Source organism: Argopecten irradians, chromosome 1, assembly GCF_041381155.1.
Source record: "Argopecten irradians isolate NY chromosome 1, Ai_NY, whole genome shotgun sequence".
NCBI classification, from domain to species: domain Eukaryota; kingdom Metazoa; phylum Mollusca; class Bivalvia; order Pectinida; family Pectinidae; genus Argopecten; species Argopecten irradians.
Window position 1 is genome coordinate 41715402 of NC_091134.1, and position 16953 is coordinate 41732354.

Consider the following 16953-nt stretch of genomic DNA (forward strand, 5'->3'; position numbering starts at 1 on the left):
TGATTGTGCTGTCATGTGTTAATGAGCGTAACATCATCCTTTCAGAGAATACAAAATAACGACGTGACAAAGGATACCTATCCGCAAAGGCAGATAACTCCGTAATATGCAAATACAGATTATGCCAGTATATATATCACCTATAGATTACAGTAATTCTGCTTTACGTTAGTATTGCATTCAATTTGGAATTAAATGCAACGCATCTTTTATCGGGATACAACATTTTTTCACTTAAATTTGTTTTTAAAGGTAAATAGGACACCCAATCTTTGAAAGGACAGCCTCTAGACAAATAAAAAGCTGCCTATTCTTGTTTTGGAATTGATAAACTATACATTGTTTGATGATGTAGAAGTTGGGTTGTTTAGTTTTACGTCCTATCAGCAGTCAGGGTCACTAGGATGTACCAGGACTGATGGTGGATGAAAACATGAGTACCCTGAGATAATTTACCGACCAGCGGTCAGTACCAAATGGGATTTGAACTCTGAAACCAGGGTAGTAATATGTAAGTGCATTTTAACCACTCGGCCAGCGCGGTCCCATGTGGTGTAGTACTTAAAAAGTGAAATGAGATATCAATCTGTTGGATTACAAACCTCCATTGCGCTCTATGTTATAAAAACGATATGACCAAACCCATCTCTAATTCGATGAAAACCAAAGGTCAAAATTCTTGTTCTGTTGACTTTTACGCTTTTTGTTTTAAACTTAAACTCATAATGTGTATCAGGCAGAATCGCCTACAATTAACATTTCACAAACCTATCAAATTGCTATTGTCTTAGTTAGCTTGTGACAACAGGACTAAAATAAAAAATCATAATGCAATTAAGATTAAATTATGATATATTTAAAATGAGCCATTTGAGCAATTCTACACATAAGATGTTTTCACCGTTGACACAGGTTCGGTCTGCTTATAATGTCTGTAGCTAATTTTGCAATTTACAATGGCGGCGAGATAAACCACAGAAGAAAGGTGCGAACAGGTCAAGGTGATACTAACTACTCAAATTGGCATAAGTGCCGGCTTTACAGATTATCAATGCAACTTTCAATGCACTTTCATAATATTGTCACTTTGATTACGGAATTAGAAGAATACAGTGACAATATAATATAAATATAGGCAAATAAAGATGTAAATATAAAGTTTTTTTATAAGATGATTGCGATGCAATTATATATGCATGCCTCTGAATTCGCTATCAGACATCATGATATAACACGGCCTTTCCACAATCTCCTAATCGTGTCACTCCTGATAGATAAGCACGTACTTCAGCATGTTGAGGTTTTCAGGTAAATATAGCATTCAGTCAAACCTAACTTTTCGACAATTATATTTAAAAAAATGTCAATATGTCTATATGTATCAATAATTGATAACCATGTAAAGATATTAATGATAATTAATTTCAAGTTAAGTGATTTGATGTTTTTATTTCGACTTCCCACCATACGACATTCCGTTCCGTGTTTCAGTGTTTATTGTGTGTTTGGCCCTTGGCAGTGCTCAGACAGACGGAGTATGTGAAGATGTTAATTCCCCGATATGTCGGGACATACACAATCTCAATCCAAATATGTGCGACAATACATGCTACTCTGTAGCCCTCTGTCCACGCTTCTGCGGAAAATGCCGTATGTAGTCTATTTACAGTTGTTTGATATACAATCGTTAACATCTATGGTATTAACAGAAGTATTGTGCATAGTAACATAATATGTGTTAAATGTTTTTGTGGCGAGTTCCTATCCCATTGGAACACTCGTCATGCACTGACCGTATGCCGGAATCTTCGATGTTTGATGTTCAAAAAAGGAAAATTGGAAAATTGATGTGATAAAATTAGACTTTAATGCAATGTATTCGGCATGTTCACTTGTGATAACACTATCGTAATTTTCCTGATTCATTCATTCATTGTTACAGCTTTAAAATGTTACCAGTGTCACGAGGTGTCCAGCCCAGACCAGTGTACCACAGCTACCCAATGTCCATCGCTTGATCACGTGCGTGCATCTAGTATGACAAGTACCTTTGTTATATGACTTTGATTCGCCCAGACAGGTATTGACAAAATACAATGTCAACCTGAGACCGATGAACACCTGTTCAGAGGTTGACCTAGCAAATCCGGTAATCTGACAAGGAATTCCCGGTCTCTTCTACATTTTTGACCAATCAAAATATAGCATTGCCGATCATCGAGCAATAGCCATAATATAAGCAAACATGGCAAACAACATTGCCGGGTAGGATTAGGAAAAACATTTGACACATGTGAAGAAGCCTATCAGAAGTGCCAAAAGTACCTACTGAGGATACATGGATGAAGATTTTCTTGAATTTTTGTTTAAATCATAGTCGTTAAATGTTTCCTTCAAACTGGTTTTTTAAAGAGGCATCATTTCATACAACTCAAAATGACTTTTTGTAGGTTAATACGAGGAATTGTTAAACCTTTGAATTTCACGTTTCAAAGGTTTAACAATTCCTCGCATTAACCTACAAAAAGCCAATTTGTGTATAGTTTCTCTTATACATCTGATATTTCGGCGGTGGTCCAGGGGTTAAGATATCCTGACATATTTCCACAAGCCTATGTTCGATAGAAAATTCGAACTTGATGTGCCACCTTTTGAATTATATTCAACAAGACCTAAAATGCACATTTTACTAATGAGAGTATGTTAGAGTAACGTACTGTACCCAATTATGATCAATGGATATATGTTAAATTAGGCTTCTATGTGAATGACTGTTTGCTTAGGGAGGCTATATTTTATATTTGTATTGTAATAGTAGAACTCTTTCACTTTTATAGTTTTATATCACAAAAACATATCGCCAAAGACACTTAAAAATATATTACACCAATGCTATTACAATACCTATTTTACAAAACCTGTGAATAGTGCCCTTGTAACCACAGAACCAAAAATTTCGGCAAATCTCCAGCATTGCTGTTGATTAATTTAATCTAGCGATGGTGTTATAAATACATGTTTGGACCAAGCAGAAGCTGAATAAATTAAAGTTACGGATTAAAACAATATAATGACTGTCTTTATATATTTTATTGGCTGGCCAGTCCTGCATCACAACCCAGACTTTCACGGATGACTTCAAGGAAGTATTCAAACTCGGCTGCGCCCCAAGTTCGGTAAGTGGCGAAGCGTTTCATGCAAAGAGTTCTCCTTAGTTTGCTGATTGTAAAACAAGTTGAACGAATTTCGTGAATATATATTTTCCGTTCTCTACTTCATCGACATCTATATGCTCTATAAGTTTACATCATGACAACCTGTTTAGTTGCCAATTTTATGTTCTTACAATCTATGCAGATATGTACATCCCATTTCGGTACAGCCATAGGTCGGAGAGGAGAGGATAATGCCAGGCGGGGTACATTAGAAGGTTTATGTTGTGATTCCGACTTATGTAACGTTAAGTCGCATAACGCAACGGCTGTTGACAATGCTGATCCCTTGTTTCAAACAACAATACCGACCACAGTTCCAGTAACTGATGTCCCTACAACTGTGTCTGCAGCTGTTGTTCCAGTTATGACGTCAGCACCTGTTACGACACCTGTGTGTGATGACGTTGATGCGGATATCTGTTTGCGTTTAGCGCTCGAGTTTCCGGCCATGTGCACAATCGATTGTATTGCAAATGAAGTTTGTCCCAGGATATGTGGCAAATGCAGTAAGGCTTTTACAATCAGTTTAAGATTTAGCCAATAGAAAATGAACAACTAATTTTGAATCACGACTAAACGGATTACTTGATTTATTACTCTTCCCGTTAAAACAAACAAACTGGAATCTATGCGTCCGTTTGTGATGAACATTATCCGTAAAGAATATCAACACTTATATAATTATAATTATAGCAATCTCATTATTATGTATTTCCACTTTAAAATGATTAAGACTAACATTGTCATTTTCTAATTATAAAAAAATAATGATAATGTATCGGAAGTAATTTCCAGTTGTGTTAATATTTTAAATAACTGGAAAACAATATCATGGTATTACAATATTGCATTATTAAAACACGAGCGCAATTTGATCTTTTTTGATTGTGCCTTTGTTGATATGTTATATGTTACATTTCACAGTGGGTTGTTACCAGTGTAGTCACGTGCCGGCCGCCGAAACCTGTTCTGACAAAACCGTCTGTGCAGCAGGAGAGGTAACCATTTTTTGGAAATTGTTTTCGTATTCTTTCAGAATTTTTAATATACTAGTTTCGTCCCTATACAAAAATGTATTTTTGCATATTTAATAACTTCTATCAAACAAAATTGAACATATAATCTATTATTTTTGTTTAAAAAACAACAAAAGCGGCATTTTTTTATCGTGTGGTCAATAATTGCGTGTATTAGGAAAAAGTGAATTTTTAAATACAAACGCCGATCGACCAATGATTTCAAGTAGTGAGCAAAAATCCACTGGGCACGCAAAAAATAGAAGAATTGGAGGTAGACGGCTTGTCGGATAATATTACTCTTCCTTTCATATTTTTTTGATGTTCAGGCATAATTTGATTGTAAAAAATGCTACATGACTGAAATACCAAATGGGATGACGATACTATCAACAGAGGAGAATAATGAACGCATACCTATATAAAGTCTCAATTTAACTGTATAAAAATAAAACTATTAAGTACTAATTTCCTGCTTTTCACAGTGAAGCGCTAATTCATGTATAGCACCCAATTTTATAAAGGGAAATTTCCTGTATTGAAAAAGCGAGTTGCGCTAATCTATATCTGTGCTTATAAATCATAATTTGCTGTCTTTCGCATTTACGCCAAAATAAGTACGTTAACAATTTAATGCATGATTATGGTAAATTCCGTTAAAAGAAAAAGGAAGCCTAACGAACAAATATGATGGCTTTCCTTTATTTGAAAAATACAAAGGATATTTACGATAATTAACCACCGAAATAAATCATATTTTCCAGTTTTGACTTTGACTTTCCACTCAAGATTTGACTGTGCAAAAATACTACATTTTCGATAACGAAAAAAATTCATTCAAACTATTTGTAGAGAACAACATTTTTTTCCAATTGTTTTAGCAATGTTTTACTGTTGAGACTATTTCCGCCACGCTTGAAAGAGGATTCAGGATGGGATGTTTAAACGAAAAGGTAACAATGAATTCAAAATTAAATAAAGATAAACAGTATTGTCTTTTGCTATTCCGTCTTTGCACATTACAGATTTACCTTCCTTTCGGTAAGGTTTCGATTGTGACGTCATTATTTTGTGAGCAAACTTTATGTCGTTTTCTCAACAACGTATGACGTTACACTAACAAACACAATGGGTCTTACTTAATACAGTACCTACACGCAAGGGCAGATAACTCTGAAATATGCAAATACAGAATTACATCTGTCGTATAGAATATTGATGTAAAGCTTTGGCAAACAAATCATTTAAGTACGGAGAGATGTTATTATTATGAGTTTTGTTTCATATTGAGTTAATCTGTTAATTCCCAAATTCAGTTAACATGGGTATAACGAACCTTTGGGGAAACAACGAAATTACTTCGATATAAGCATAGTTCGTTATACACATTTCACAGACATATAGAAACCTCGACGTGGAATGATGAGTACTACATTATAAGCATGTGTTCGTTGTAAGCGTCTTCGTTATAAACGTGTTCAATGTAAGCGTTATGAACGTGTTCACTGTAAAGCGTTATAAACGTGTTCACTGTATAGCGTTATAAACGTGTTCACTGTATAGCGTTATAAACGTGTTCACTGTATAGCGTTATAAACGTGTTCACTGTAAAGCGTTATAAATGTGTTCACTGTATAGCGTTATAAACGTGTTCACTGTATAGCGTTATAAACGTGTTCACTGTAAAGCGTTATAAACGTGTTCACTGTAAAGCGTTATAAATGTGTTCACTGTATAGCGTTATAAACATGTTCACTGTATACCGTTATAAACGTGTTCACTGTAAAGCGTTATAAACGTTTCCACTGTAAAGCGTTATAAACGTGTTCACTGTATAGCGTTATAAACGTGTTCACTGTATAGCGTTATAAACGTGTTCACTGTAAAGCGTTATAAATGTGTTCACTGTATAGTGTTATAAACGTGTTCACTGTAAAGCGTTATAAACGTGTTCACTGTAAAGCGTTATAAATGTGTTCACTGTATAGCGTTATAAACGTGTTCACTATATAGCGTTATAAACGTGTTCACTTTATAGCGTTATAAACGTGTTCACTGTATAGCGTTATAAACGTATTCACTGTATAGCGTTATAAACGTGTTCACTGTATATCGTTATAAACGTGTTCACTGTAAAGCGTTATAAACGTGTTCACTGTATAGCGTTATAAACATGTTCACTGTAAAGCGTTATCAATGTGTTCACTGTATAGCGTTATAAACGTGTTCACTATATAGCGTTATAAACGTGATCACTTTATAGCGTTATAAACGTATTCACTGTATAGCGTTATAAACGTATTCACTGTATAGCGTTATAAACGTGTTCACTGTATATCGTTATAAACGTGTTCAATATATAGCGTTATAAACGTGTTCACTTTATAGCGTTATAAACGTGTTCACTGTATAGCGTTATAAACGTGTTCACTATATAGCGTTATAAACGTGTTCACTTTAAAGCGTTCTAAACGTGTTCACTGTATAGCGTTATAAACGTGTTCACTGTATATCGTTATAAACGTGTTCACTGTAAAGCGTTATAAACGTGTTCACTGTATAGCGTTATAAACATGTTCACTGTAAAGCGTTATAAATGTGTTCACTGTATAGCGTTATAAACGTGTTCACTATATAGCGTTATAAATGTGTTCACTGTATAGCGTTATAAACGTGTTCACTGTATAGCGTTATAAACGTATTCACTGTATAGCGTTATAAACGTGTTCACTGTATATCGTTATAAACGTGTTCACTGTATAGCGTTATAAACGTGTTCACTGTAAAGCGTTATAAACGTATTCACTGTATAGCGTTATAAACGTGTTCACTGTAAAGCGTTATAAACGTGTTCACTGTAAAGCGTTATAAGCGTGTTCCATGTATAGCGTTATAAACGTGTTCACTGTATAGCGTTATAAACGTGTTCACTATATAGCGTTATGAACGTGTTCACTGTAAAGCGTTATAAATGTGTTCACTATATAGCGTTATAAACATGTTCACTTTATAGCGTTATAAACGTGTTCACTGTATAGCGTAATAAACGTATTCACTGTATAGCGTTATAAACGTGTTCACTGTATATCGTTATAAACGTATTCACTGTAAAGCGTTATAAACGTGTTCACTGTATAGCGTTATAAACGTGTTCACTGTATAGCGTTATAAACGTGTTCACTGTAAAGCGTTATAAATGTGTTCACTGTATAGTGTTATAAACGTGATCACTGTAAAGCGTTATAAACGTGTTCACTGTAAAGCGTTATAAATGTGTTCACTGTATAGCGTTATAAACGTGTTCACTATATAGCGTTATAAACGTGTTCACTTTATAGCGTTATAAACGTGTTCACTGTATAGCGTTATAAACGTATTCACTGTATAGCGTTATAAACGTGTTCACTTTATATCGTTATAAACGTGTTCACTGTAAAGCGTTATAAACGTGTTCACTGTATAGCGTTATAAACATGTTCACTGTAAAGCTTTATAAATGTGTTCACTGTATAGCGTTATAAACGTGTTCACTATATAGCGTTATAAACGTGTTCACTTTATAGCGTTATAAACGTGTTCACTGTATAGGGTTATAAACGTATTCACTGTATAGCGTTATAAACGTGTTCACTGTATAGCGTTATAAACGTGTTCACTGTAAAGCGTTATAAACGTGTTCACTGTATAGCGTTATAAACATGTTCACTGTAAAGCGTTATAAACGTGTTCACTGTATAGCGTTATAAACATGTTTACTGTAAAGCGTTATAAACGTGTTCACTGTAAAGCGTTATAAACGTATTCACTGTATAGCGTTATAAACGTGTTCACTGTAAAGCGTTATAAACGTGTTCACTGTAAAGCGTTATAAACGTGTTCCATGTATAGCGTTATAAACGTGTTCACTGTATAGCGTTATAAACGTGTTCACTGTATAGCGTTATAAACGTGTTCACTGTAAAGCGTTATAAACGTTTTCACTGTAAAGCGTTATAAATGTGTTCACTGTATAGCGTTATAAACGTGTTCACTGTATAGCGTTGTCTTGCCCTCATATGAGCTAACCTTTACTACATTTTCTCTTCTATGTGTAATGTAAGAATATATTTATTACATACCTTCTTCTTGGATGGTGATTTTCATTACGATATAGATAATATTGATTTATTTTAGTTGTGTTCATCCTTCGGTGAAGCAGCCCCAAACATCTTCGGAAAGCGTCAAGCATTCGAACTTTCACTTCGTGGTGGTTGTTGTAAAGGTGATTACTGTAATCACCACGCTCTACTCCCGACAACCACTATGGCACCAACGACTACCACAACCCAAACAACAACAACAACAACTCTACCACCGACAACACAGAAACGTAAGTAGATCACTCTCCCAAAACACTCAGCGCACACTACATACACGCTACATACAGCATACATGGCTGTCCTTACATGACCCTAAGCTGTTAATAAGAGGGCGTAAATATAATAAACTAAACCAAACCAAAGAAAATGGACTAATTCGATTGGTCAATCATAATTTACGTGGTTTACTATTAAACATAATGACGATTGAATAAACAGCTGATAATACTTTTACCAAAAATGACCCTCTTCGTCCATTTTGAAAAGTAAAGGTACGTTTCTTAAATGGGTATTCCTTATAACTGTAGTCAAAACTTTTGTTAAATAAAGAATCTCGGCCTTTTGAAATTTAAACGTGCCTTGAAATGCATGGCCCTTACGTGAATAACAAAATTTAAAAGTTAGGAGAAGTAAATTATTCGTTTAATTGAATTATTTTGTGGCTGTCCGCCACTATGTGGTTAGCCCTGCCCACATTTTGATGGGAAATGTATAGATTGCGCATGCGTGACCGTTTGAAAAACAAATTGACGGTTTAATGCATTAGACCTATACCATAGTAAATAATTTTGAATATGCCGAGACCAATGTTCCACATATGAACGAATACACCTTTAAGTCTATATGATATCCGTTTCATTCTAAATCTCGACGTTTTATTTGATTACCCTCAATAGGCCCCGCTTTTTGTATGCTGCTTTGATACAGATCTTACAGCCAATACAGAACACGTGCATCGTCAACAAATAACACAAAGTTTTATTCTGTTAAAAAATACTGGTCAGTTTTTTATGTTATAATATGAAATATCAAATCTGTTACAGTAGATATACAACACACATGCTCATCTCGCTTTCCAACACTTCTGAGTCCGACATTTTGTTTGTTTTGATCCGCTCTGTCAACGTACCATGTAACTCTCTCTGCGCATGCGTTTGTTATGAAACACCACCGCCAAGGTGGCGGCTCAACGAAGAATGACAGCTCGAAAGCATATTTTCGGGCGTCGCTAAGAAAGTGTTCTGATGCTTAATATTGTTTCTAATAAGTATACATCATATAAAACTGACTTCGTCAGTAAGAAAAAAAAATGAACGATCCGTAATCTTTTAATTTTAAGGAATACCCCTTTAACATCCCCCGGAATGACAAATTATCCTTGTTCAGTTAAATAACCTGAATGATGAGGATGCTCACAGAAGCCACATGACATGACGAAACGGACATTGGTGAAGATAGTTAACGGATTCGGTATTCGTTAATGGAATCCTCAATACGTACATGTATGTACCCAATAACGGATCGTTAGGTGACTTGATTCACCTCATGGGTGACACTATGACATTGTGTCCAACGGTTTCCTATAAACTACTCAGCTTTCACGTTATTTCCAACATTCGCTAATAAATAAAGGAGTAGATATGATAGGACCAGTGTTTGGCCTTAATTTTTCAGGCCGAAAAATATTAACTCTGATCCACATCAATTTCACATCAATAGATACTCTCATACTTGCCATTCATCAAAACATAACTTTTTATAACCATGTACACGATGTGCTCCACCTATGACGTCATCAAATTGATAATTTTCCTCTTCTCGCCAAATTTTGCTAGAAATTCCTCATCTTTAGGTTAGAAAAGGTTTGAAATGGATTTGGCCGCCACCTTGGAGCAAATGTATATTTTGCATGGATTTGCGTAAATACACGATACACAACGTGTGAAAATCTCTTTCTGCTCCACGAAGGTGGCCACATTCATTTTTAAAGAAAACCACTCAAAAAGTATGATTTTTCAAGGATTGTTGTGAAAAATGGCGGGAAACTGCATGTTGATTACGTCATAGTGAACATAATTGGCACATGCGGGATATTTTCGGGATGTTATGTGTAAACAAATGTATTCAACTGTTATATGGCAAAATATGTTGTTCTTTACTGGATAATTAATTTTGCGGCCATATTCGAGTCTTAACGTACCTTCTCCTTTGTGATCGATAAACGAAACTATAATATAATGAATTTCTTATCAAAGTGACGACAAAAGGAATCAACGATTGCCGAGATTTAACATTAAAATATTGACAAGACATGATCATGACTGAATTTCGTCTTATTACGTTAACAACATATAAGAGGAAAGTAAATGATGCAATCACAATTTATCTGTTTATACATTGTATATGAACGTTATTTCAGATTTACTTTCCTGTTTTGTTCTTGGTTTTGTACGTGTAAGCATGAATAAATTTATCCATATATTTGGGAATACTGTTTGTCTCTAAAAGGTCTTGACATATTTAGTATTGCTGTATATTTCATTATATCCATAGACTGTCCTAGCCGATACGCCAGCTGTCCTGCAGGCTGGATCCATTATCAAACATCATGCTATGCGTTATCCTTGACACCTCTGAGCTGGACGGACGCAAAGGTAACATAATATAATACTATGGTTTCCCATCGTTTTACAATGTACGAAATATCATCTTCCCATGACATCATGCAAATTGAACATTTTCAATAAAACATCCTTAGAATGATTCGCTATTACAACTATACAGTGTTTATTATCAACAAGGACTCAAAGTATTCTGCTTTAAGTACATGCTTAATCTACTTCTCAATGTTAAAATGTAATATACAACTCTTACAGGTAGTAACATGCGTAATTCATTAGGGAAATCAAAAACTTGACGGGTAAATATAAAACTACCAACCTTTCCCCCCCAATTAAATATGCTCAACTTGTTTTCATTAATGTAACATTAAGGCCTTCCATCTCAAGCCATATCAAACAATAAAAATACAAAACATGACGGTGTGACCACCGGACACAAGAAAAGAAATATATTGTTTTATATGTTTAATATCTAACAATCTTATATTACGCATTATGTTTGATATCCAAAAAAGGAAATAAAGATAAAAAAACTATAAACAAAGCGATTTTTGTAAGTCCGTGTATAATTAAACTCCCTGCAGGCTAAATGTGAGGACATGTGTGCTACTCTGGCAGATTTTCAAGACGATAACGACTTAGTTAGAGTACTCCAGGACGTCGCATTGCATGCCTATAGCCAGGCAGGTAGACTAAGTACGTACTTTCTTTTCAACAATCAATTAAAAAACATTTATGTAATACATTGTGCATTGCTGTTCATGATATTTTGCTGACAACAATACCATACGCACATATCACATATGCCTTGATGTGGTACGTTAAAGCTGGCAGTGCAAGTTAAAGATATACATTTGAGATTTTCTTTGCTCTGCTTAGTGTTATCTTCAACTGACAAACCCTTTTTATAAAGCACTGGATTTGACACACATGCGTCAATCGAAAAAAAACTGCACTGCACACACAAAGTTTCATGGAAGTAATAATATCAGCTAGATCACTCTTTCGGTGCACGTGGTCAGTCGAATGCATCAGGTACGATGCATGTATGTGGACGGACTATGATTTGGATTTGTAATCATTACTGTGGAAATTTTAATTTGAGAAACATCTAAATGACAGCTCAGAGGAGTTGACATGTTTTCTTGCTAAAACAAGCCCCTTACAGCTTTACAGGTCAGTGTTTTGTTTGTACTAATAATCAGTAGGTAATATAATAAAAAATATGTGCATGTATTGACTAAGTTCACGTGTGCCGCATCACGCGCTTTATATGAGGGTCGGTGAGCGCGTCAGAATACAGGTAGAGAGAAAAACAAAAAGGGCTTTCCTCAACCGGGGAATGTCTCATAAACGACTCTTGAAATACAAGTGTATTTTTCTTTAATTTGAGTTCATTTTTTTAACATTGTCAGTATTAAATTGAAACAGTAGCCCATGTCCAGTTCGTACCGTATCAAAAATACTCGAATGAGACTTAAACTTGTCTACATGTATATGTTTAATAATAAATGTTGTTTGTTGTTTACAGCAAGTACGATTGCGTGGGTGGATGGTCACGTGTCACACCAGAGATGGATAATGAGCAATGGACAAGTAGCAGACCATGACCTTTCCCATAACCTTCACATCATAGACACCGGCAAATGTGCGTCGGTTCACTTGGGGTTAAGGGTACTGGGTCACCATACAACGACAAGTCATTACCTGGAACCATCAGATTGCCATACCCAGCACATGCCCTTATGTGAAATAGAACATGTACATTAGTGGGCAATGTTGAATAAATAAAAACGTTCAGTGACTCAATTTTTTCAATTAATGCATAATTAAATATAATGTGTTGTCAATTTATTGGACTATTTCGTACACAAACGTCTCCAAGTGCGGTCAGTTAAAAACGATAGGAAATAGTCTTTTGCATTTAGATGTGAAGACAACAAAATATATAGTTTTTACCCTCTTGAATATTATTCTACTAACATTTGAAGTCTAATCTGATGATACAGTTTCCCTTTTGCAGCTTGATGCAAATGATAGCTGTTTTTATTTTTCGAAATAACAGATCTTTTATATTTGTCAATAATCTTAAACGAAACTAACATTGGAAGAGCATATCTGAGATTTTCTATTTACTGGAAATCAAGGATGATCGTTTATATTTTGAAATTTGGCAGTCGTTATATAAAGTAAAATCAATGTCCGTTGGTTTAGCTAAATCATAAACTTGATACATTGATCATGGAGCTTGTTACTGATAGAAATACCTTGTAATCATAGTAAAAGTAAATTCTAATACTATCGAGACCAGACAAAAGATAATTCATACAGAGAGCAACCAACTAATTGCTTTTCCATAGACCACAGTGTTAACGTTATGGCATCTACTTCTAATACTATTGAATTCTGATGAGCCACCATGTTCTATACTTAAAGTATACGCTCTCATATAACAATAGATAGAAAAAAAAGAGGGGGTCCTTCTGCTCAAACTCTCACCAGGGTAGCCATTTTGAAATAGGGTGCATTTGACACTGAACAATCATGAAATTCTAATGTTTTTACCTATTAATTATCAATATTGATATTTTTAACTTAAATTTCAATCTGAATTTCCAAATTCATATCATGGTTATCTAGGAATAATTACCTGTCAGAAAACAGTTTTACTTTGGAAATTCATAATTAACCAGCTAATCAGCGGCCGGGTCAGAATTCTATCCTGGGCTCAATCTTGAATACACAGGGGCCATTTCGAAGGTCTTTTTTTCATTTAATTGGTTGTTCCCTACAAGTGGACACCAATGTATAACGCAATGCGAAAAAAAAATTATACAAAAATACCAGTAAGCAATTCTCATATGTCTGCAATGTTGGTGACACATACCGTAATTCCTCCATATATCGTATTGTTTCTCCTTGTTATACTGGCTATCTTGCTAATTTTGTAGTGCTACACTACATCGCACGAGACATATAACACTAATAAATGGCGCCACATGACCCTTGTCCTTAATGCTGAACATAAAGACATAAACCGTAATCGGAACGGTTTTTGATTTTTACAGCTTCCCCAGTTTGATATTTTGTAAAGTCATAAAGTTAGTAGTACTATTATTAGCAATAAATGGACAAGTTAAAACAGTTGAATTACTGTAAACAAACTTTCTCTTGTGGATCATACACTTTACAATTTCTATTTTTTTAAACAAGTTCGCGAAGAAAAACTTTTTTTAATGCAAATATATATTTCAATAAAAGCGAGATTCGTATGCATTCGCAAAGATAAACGTTCGCGAATTTACTGTGATTGCAAAATTTGCGGAAGTAAAAATCACTATATCAATATTCTACATGGCTAACGGCGATGTGTTGTTTTACACATTTACGTCCAATTAACAGCTAGGGCAATTTATAAACGATAAATGCGAATAAAAAACAACAATAGGTAGGCTTACTAAAGAATATTAATTTGCATATACAAAGCAAAAGACAATAGAATCAAAAATACAATGTATAAACTTTCAAAGAATAATCATCGAAAAAGGGGGCTATTGTGGGACTAACAAAAAGCGAACGCCCACTTTATGGAAGGAAGATGGTGACTAATTTGTTTTGTAAAAACAAGTCCTAATAAAAAGTTCAAAATCAAATTTGGCTGACTGATGAGCGGGGGTTTCACATCCCACAAAATAATAGACAAATCATCAGGCGATTAGTCCGGAAAGGGACAAAGATAAATAACTCTAACAAATCCATACTTGGGAACCAAGGGTCATCACTCTTAAAACCACACGTACCACAATACGAAAATCTAGTAATTTTTCTATATGATTAAGATACATCAATTCAGCTAAATACTTAGCTGCCTTTTTGAATATACACTCTGGCGCAAGAATAACACAATGATAAATGTGGATGCAAAAGGTTAGCCCTAATTAGACTGACTAAGATTGTTTTTATTTACATATTCGAAACAAAAACAAAAGACAATAGAATCAAAACTACACTGTACAAGCTATATAAAGGTGTTAATTTTGTTTACAAAAAGCTCCACAAAGACGTGTCTTCTCCACACACGACTACGGACGGCCCCCTATATAAAATGTGTGATTGTCGGTGTATTTTGGGAGGATGCAGTATGTTTGTGTTGTTTCTCTTTAACCCATAAATACCTTATTCTGATGTTATAATAATAATTGTAAAAGATGCTCCTCCGCTGACAAATGGTATTTTTTCACTATCAAAAACAGGAGAAGACGATTTAGTACTTTTCTTCAGTTACAAAAGTTACTTACTTTACACCATTACCAACATTGAAAAGTATGAGCTTCTAATTTTACTTCAAGTTAAAAATATGAAAAATAATTAATTGCATTCCGAAAAAATTCCGTGGCACTATATCCTATATGGAATGAAGTTCTGATTGCGCATGCACCAAAGGCAAACTAAATTATTTCATATTACTTTTGGTGTTAATTAGACATATATATATATACGACAATAAACTTTTCTATGTCCTTATTCAAACGAGGTGCATTAACAAATTACGAACCAATTGATACCACGCCCCTATCAGTATTTACTGAGACCAAGCGGTATAAAATACATATTAATCACAAACTTCTTGTAACTATCGGATTATCTTGTCACGATCATGTTAATATATCAAAGGATGATTCTGGGGAAAATTGGATATACGTCGCAATTCAAAGGCGATATATTCATACAAAACTATTCCATTGATACCACGCCCCTAAGGGGCCGCGGTGGCCGATTGGTTAAGATTTACCTATATATTACCACATGCCCTCCACCTCTGTGTCGCGAGTTCCAATCCCATGCGGGGCAGTTGCCAGGTACTGACCGCTGGTCGGTGGTTTTTCTCCGGGTACTCCGGCTTTCCTCCACCAGCGAACCTGGCACGTCCTTAAATGACCCTGGCTGTTAATAGGACGTTAAACTAATCAAACCAAAACAAACCACGTCCCTATTATCATCTAATAAGATCAGGCGGTATGAAAAAGAAGTCTTAGGATAACACAAGATAAAGCAGTGACCTTGATATAGAAACTGTCTCCTTGTAGATTAAGAGCAGAGGAAGAGTCAAGGTAATTAGTACTTGGGATACAGAATCGATCCAGAAGTAGATGTCCAATGGGAAGGAAAGTTATTGTACAGTTCCCGACACGTGGACAAGGAAACTGACTAACACCATCGATGGCTCTCTGCTGATCCTCATTGTATGGTTGAAAGAACAACACATCAACTTGTATCTCTATACATTGTGTCTTGTTCTTCGTAAACCCTGGAACGATCATGTGGTTACTAATATCGTAGACAAGCTCTGGGTAGGCCATACTCTGATAGAATTCTATAATGACTCTCGTGTTCAAGTCTTTCACTTTGTCATCATCAGTTAAAATTGGATACACAAACCTGTAGTTAATAAGGCTCACGTTCGGTTTGTAGATTCGTCTGCATATACCACCAATGCGTACAAATCCAATTCCACAACCTTTCCATTTGGGCATTTTATATGCATAAGCCTGAGGGCACTTCAAATTGGATGTAAACTTTTTGGGATGAGTTGAAGAGTATCTCCAAAAAGAATCTTTTATCGGATATGTAGGAAATGTAAGAACCACAGGGACAGGAACTAAACACGTCAGCATGTCCAGAGAGCACATGAAAAACGCACTGGTTTTCTTGTATGAAATATTCAAACGATTGGGCAAAAGTTAAATTTACACCTAGAAATTTCCGTAAGCCCTTTTCAACGTCACATTGCTCAGAGTTAACTATAATAGGTACGGTATTGTAGTCTAGTCGATCGTGACAGATCGCGCAGAATTTATTTCTAAACGTCAAATGTAAACCTGATCTGTTAACAGGCGAAATAACAGGTAATAACTCATCAAATGTATCGTGTCGTGGACTTCCACACATTTCCTTAGTAAAT

The 16953-nt window shown here is 35.1% G+C and overlaps 1 protein-coding gene across 1 annotated transcript; it reads left to right on the forward strand.

Moving 5' to 3' along the window:
* Nucleotides 1-1219: 1219 nt before the first annotated feature.
* Nucleotides 1220-12796, forward strand: LOC138328288 (uncharacterized). Its single transcript, XM_069275033.1, has 11 exons — nt 1220-1308; nt 1492-1650; nt 1943-2022; nt 3105-3176; nt 3358-3721; nt 4140-4213; nt 5113-5184; nt 8405-8600; nt 10924-11024; nt 11576-11687; nt 12523-12796. The coding sequence occupies exons 1-11, from the start codon at nt 1293-1295 to the stop codon at nt 12759-12761; spliced, it is 1485 nt and encodes a 494-aa protein (XP_069131134.1). The 5' UTR covers nt 1220-1292; the 3' UTR covers nt 12762-12796.
* The last annotated feature ends 4157 nt before the right edge of the window (nt 12797-16953 follow it).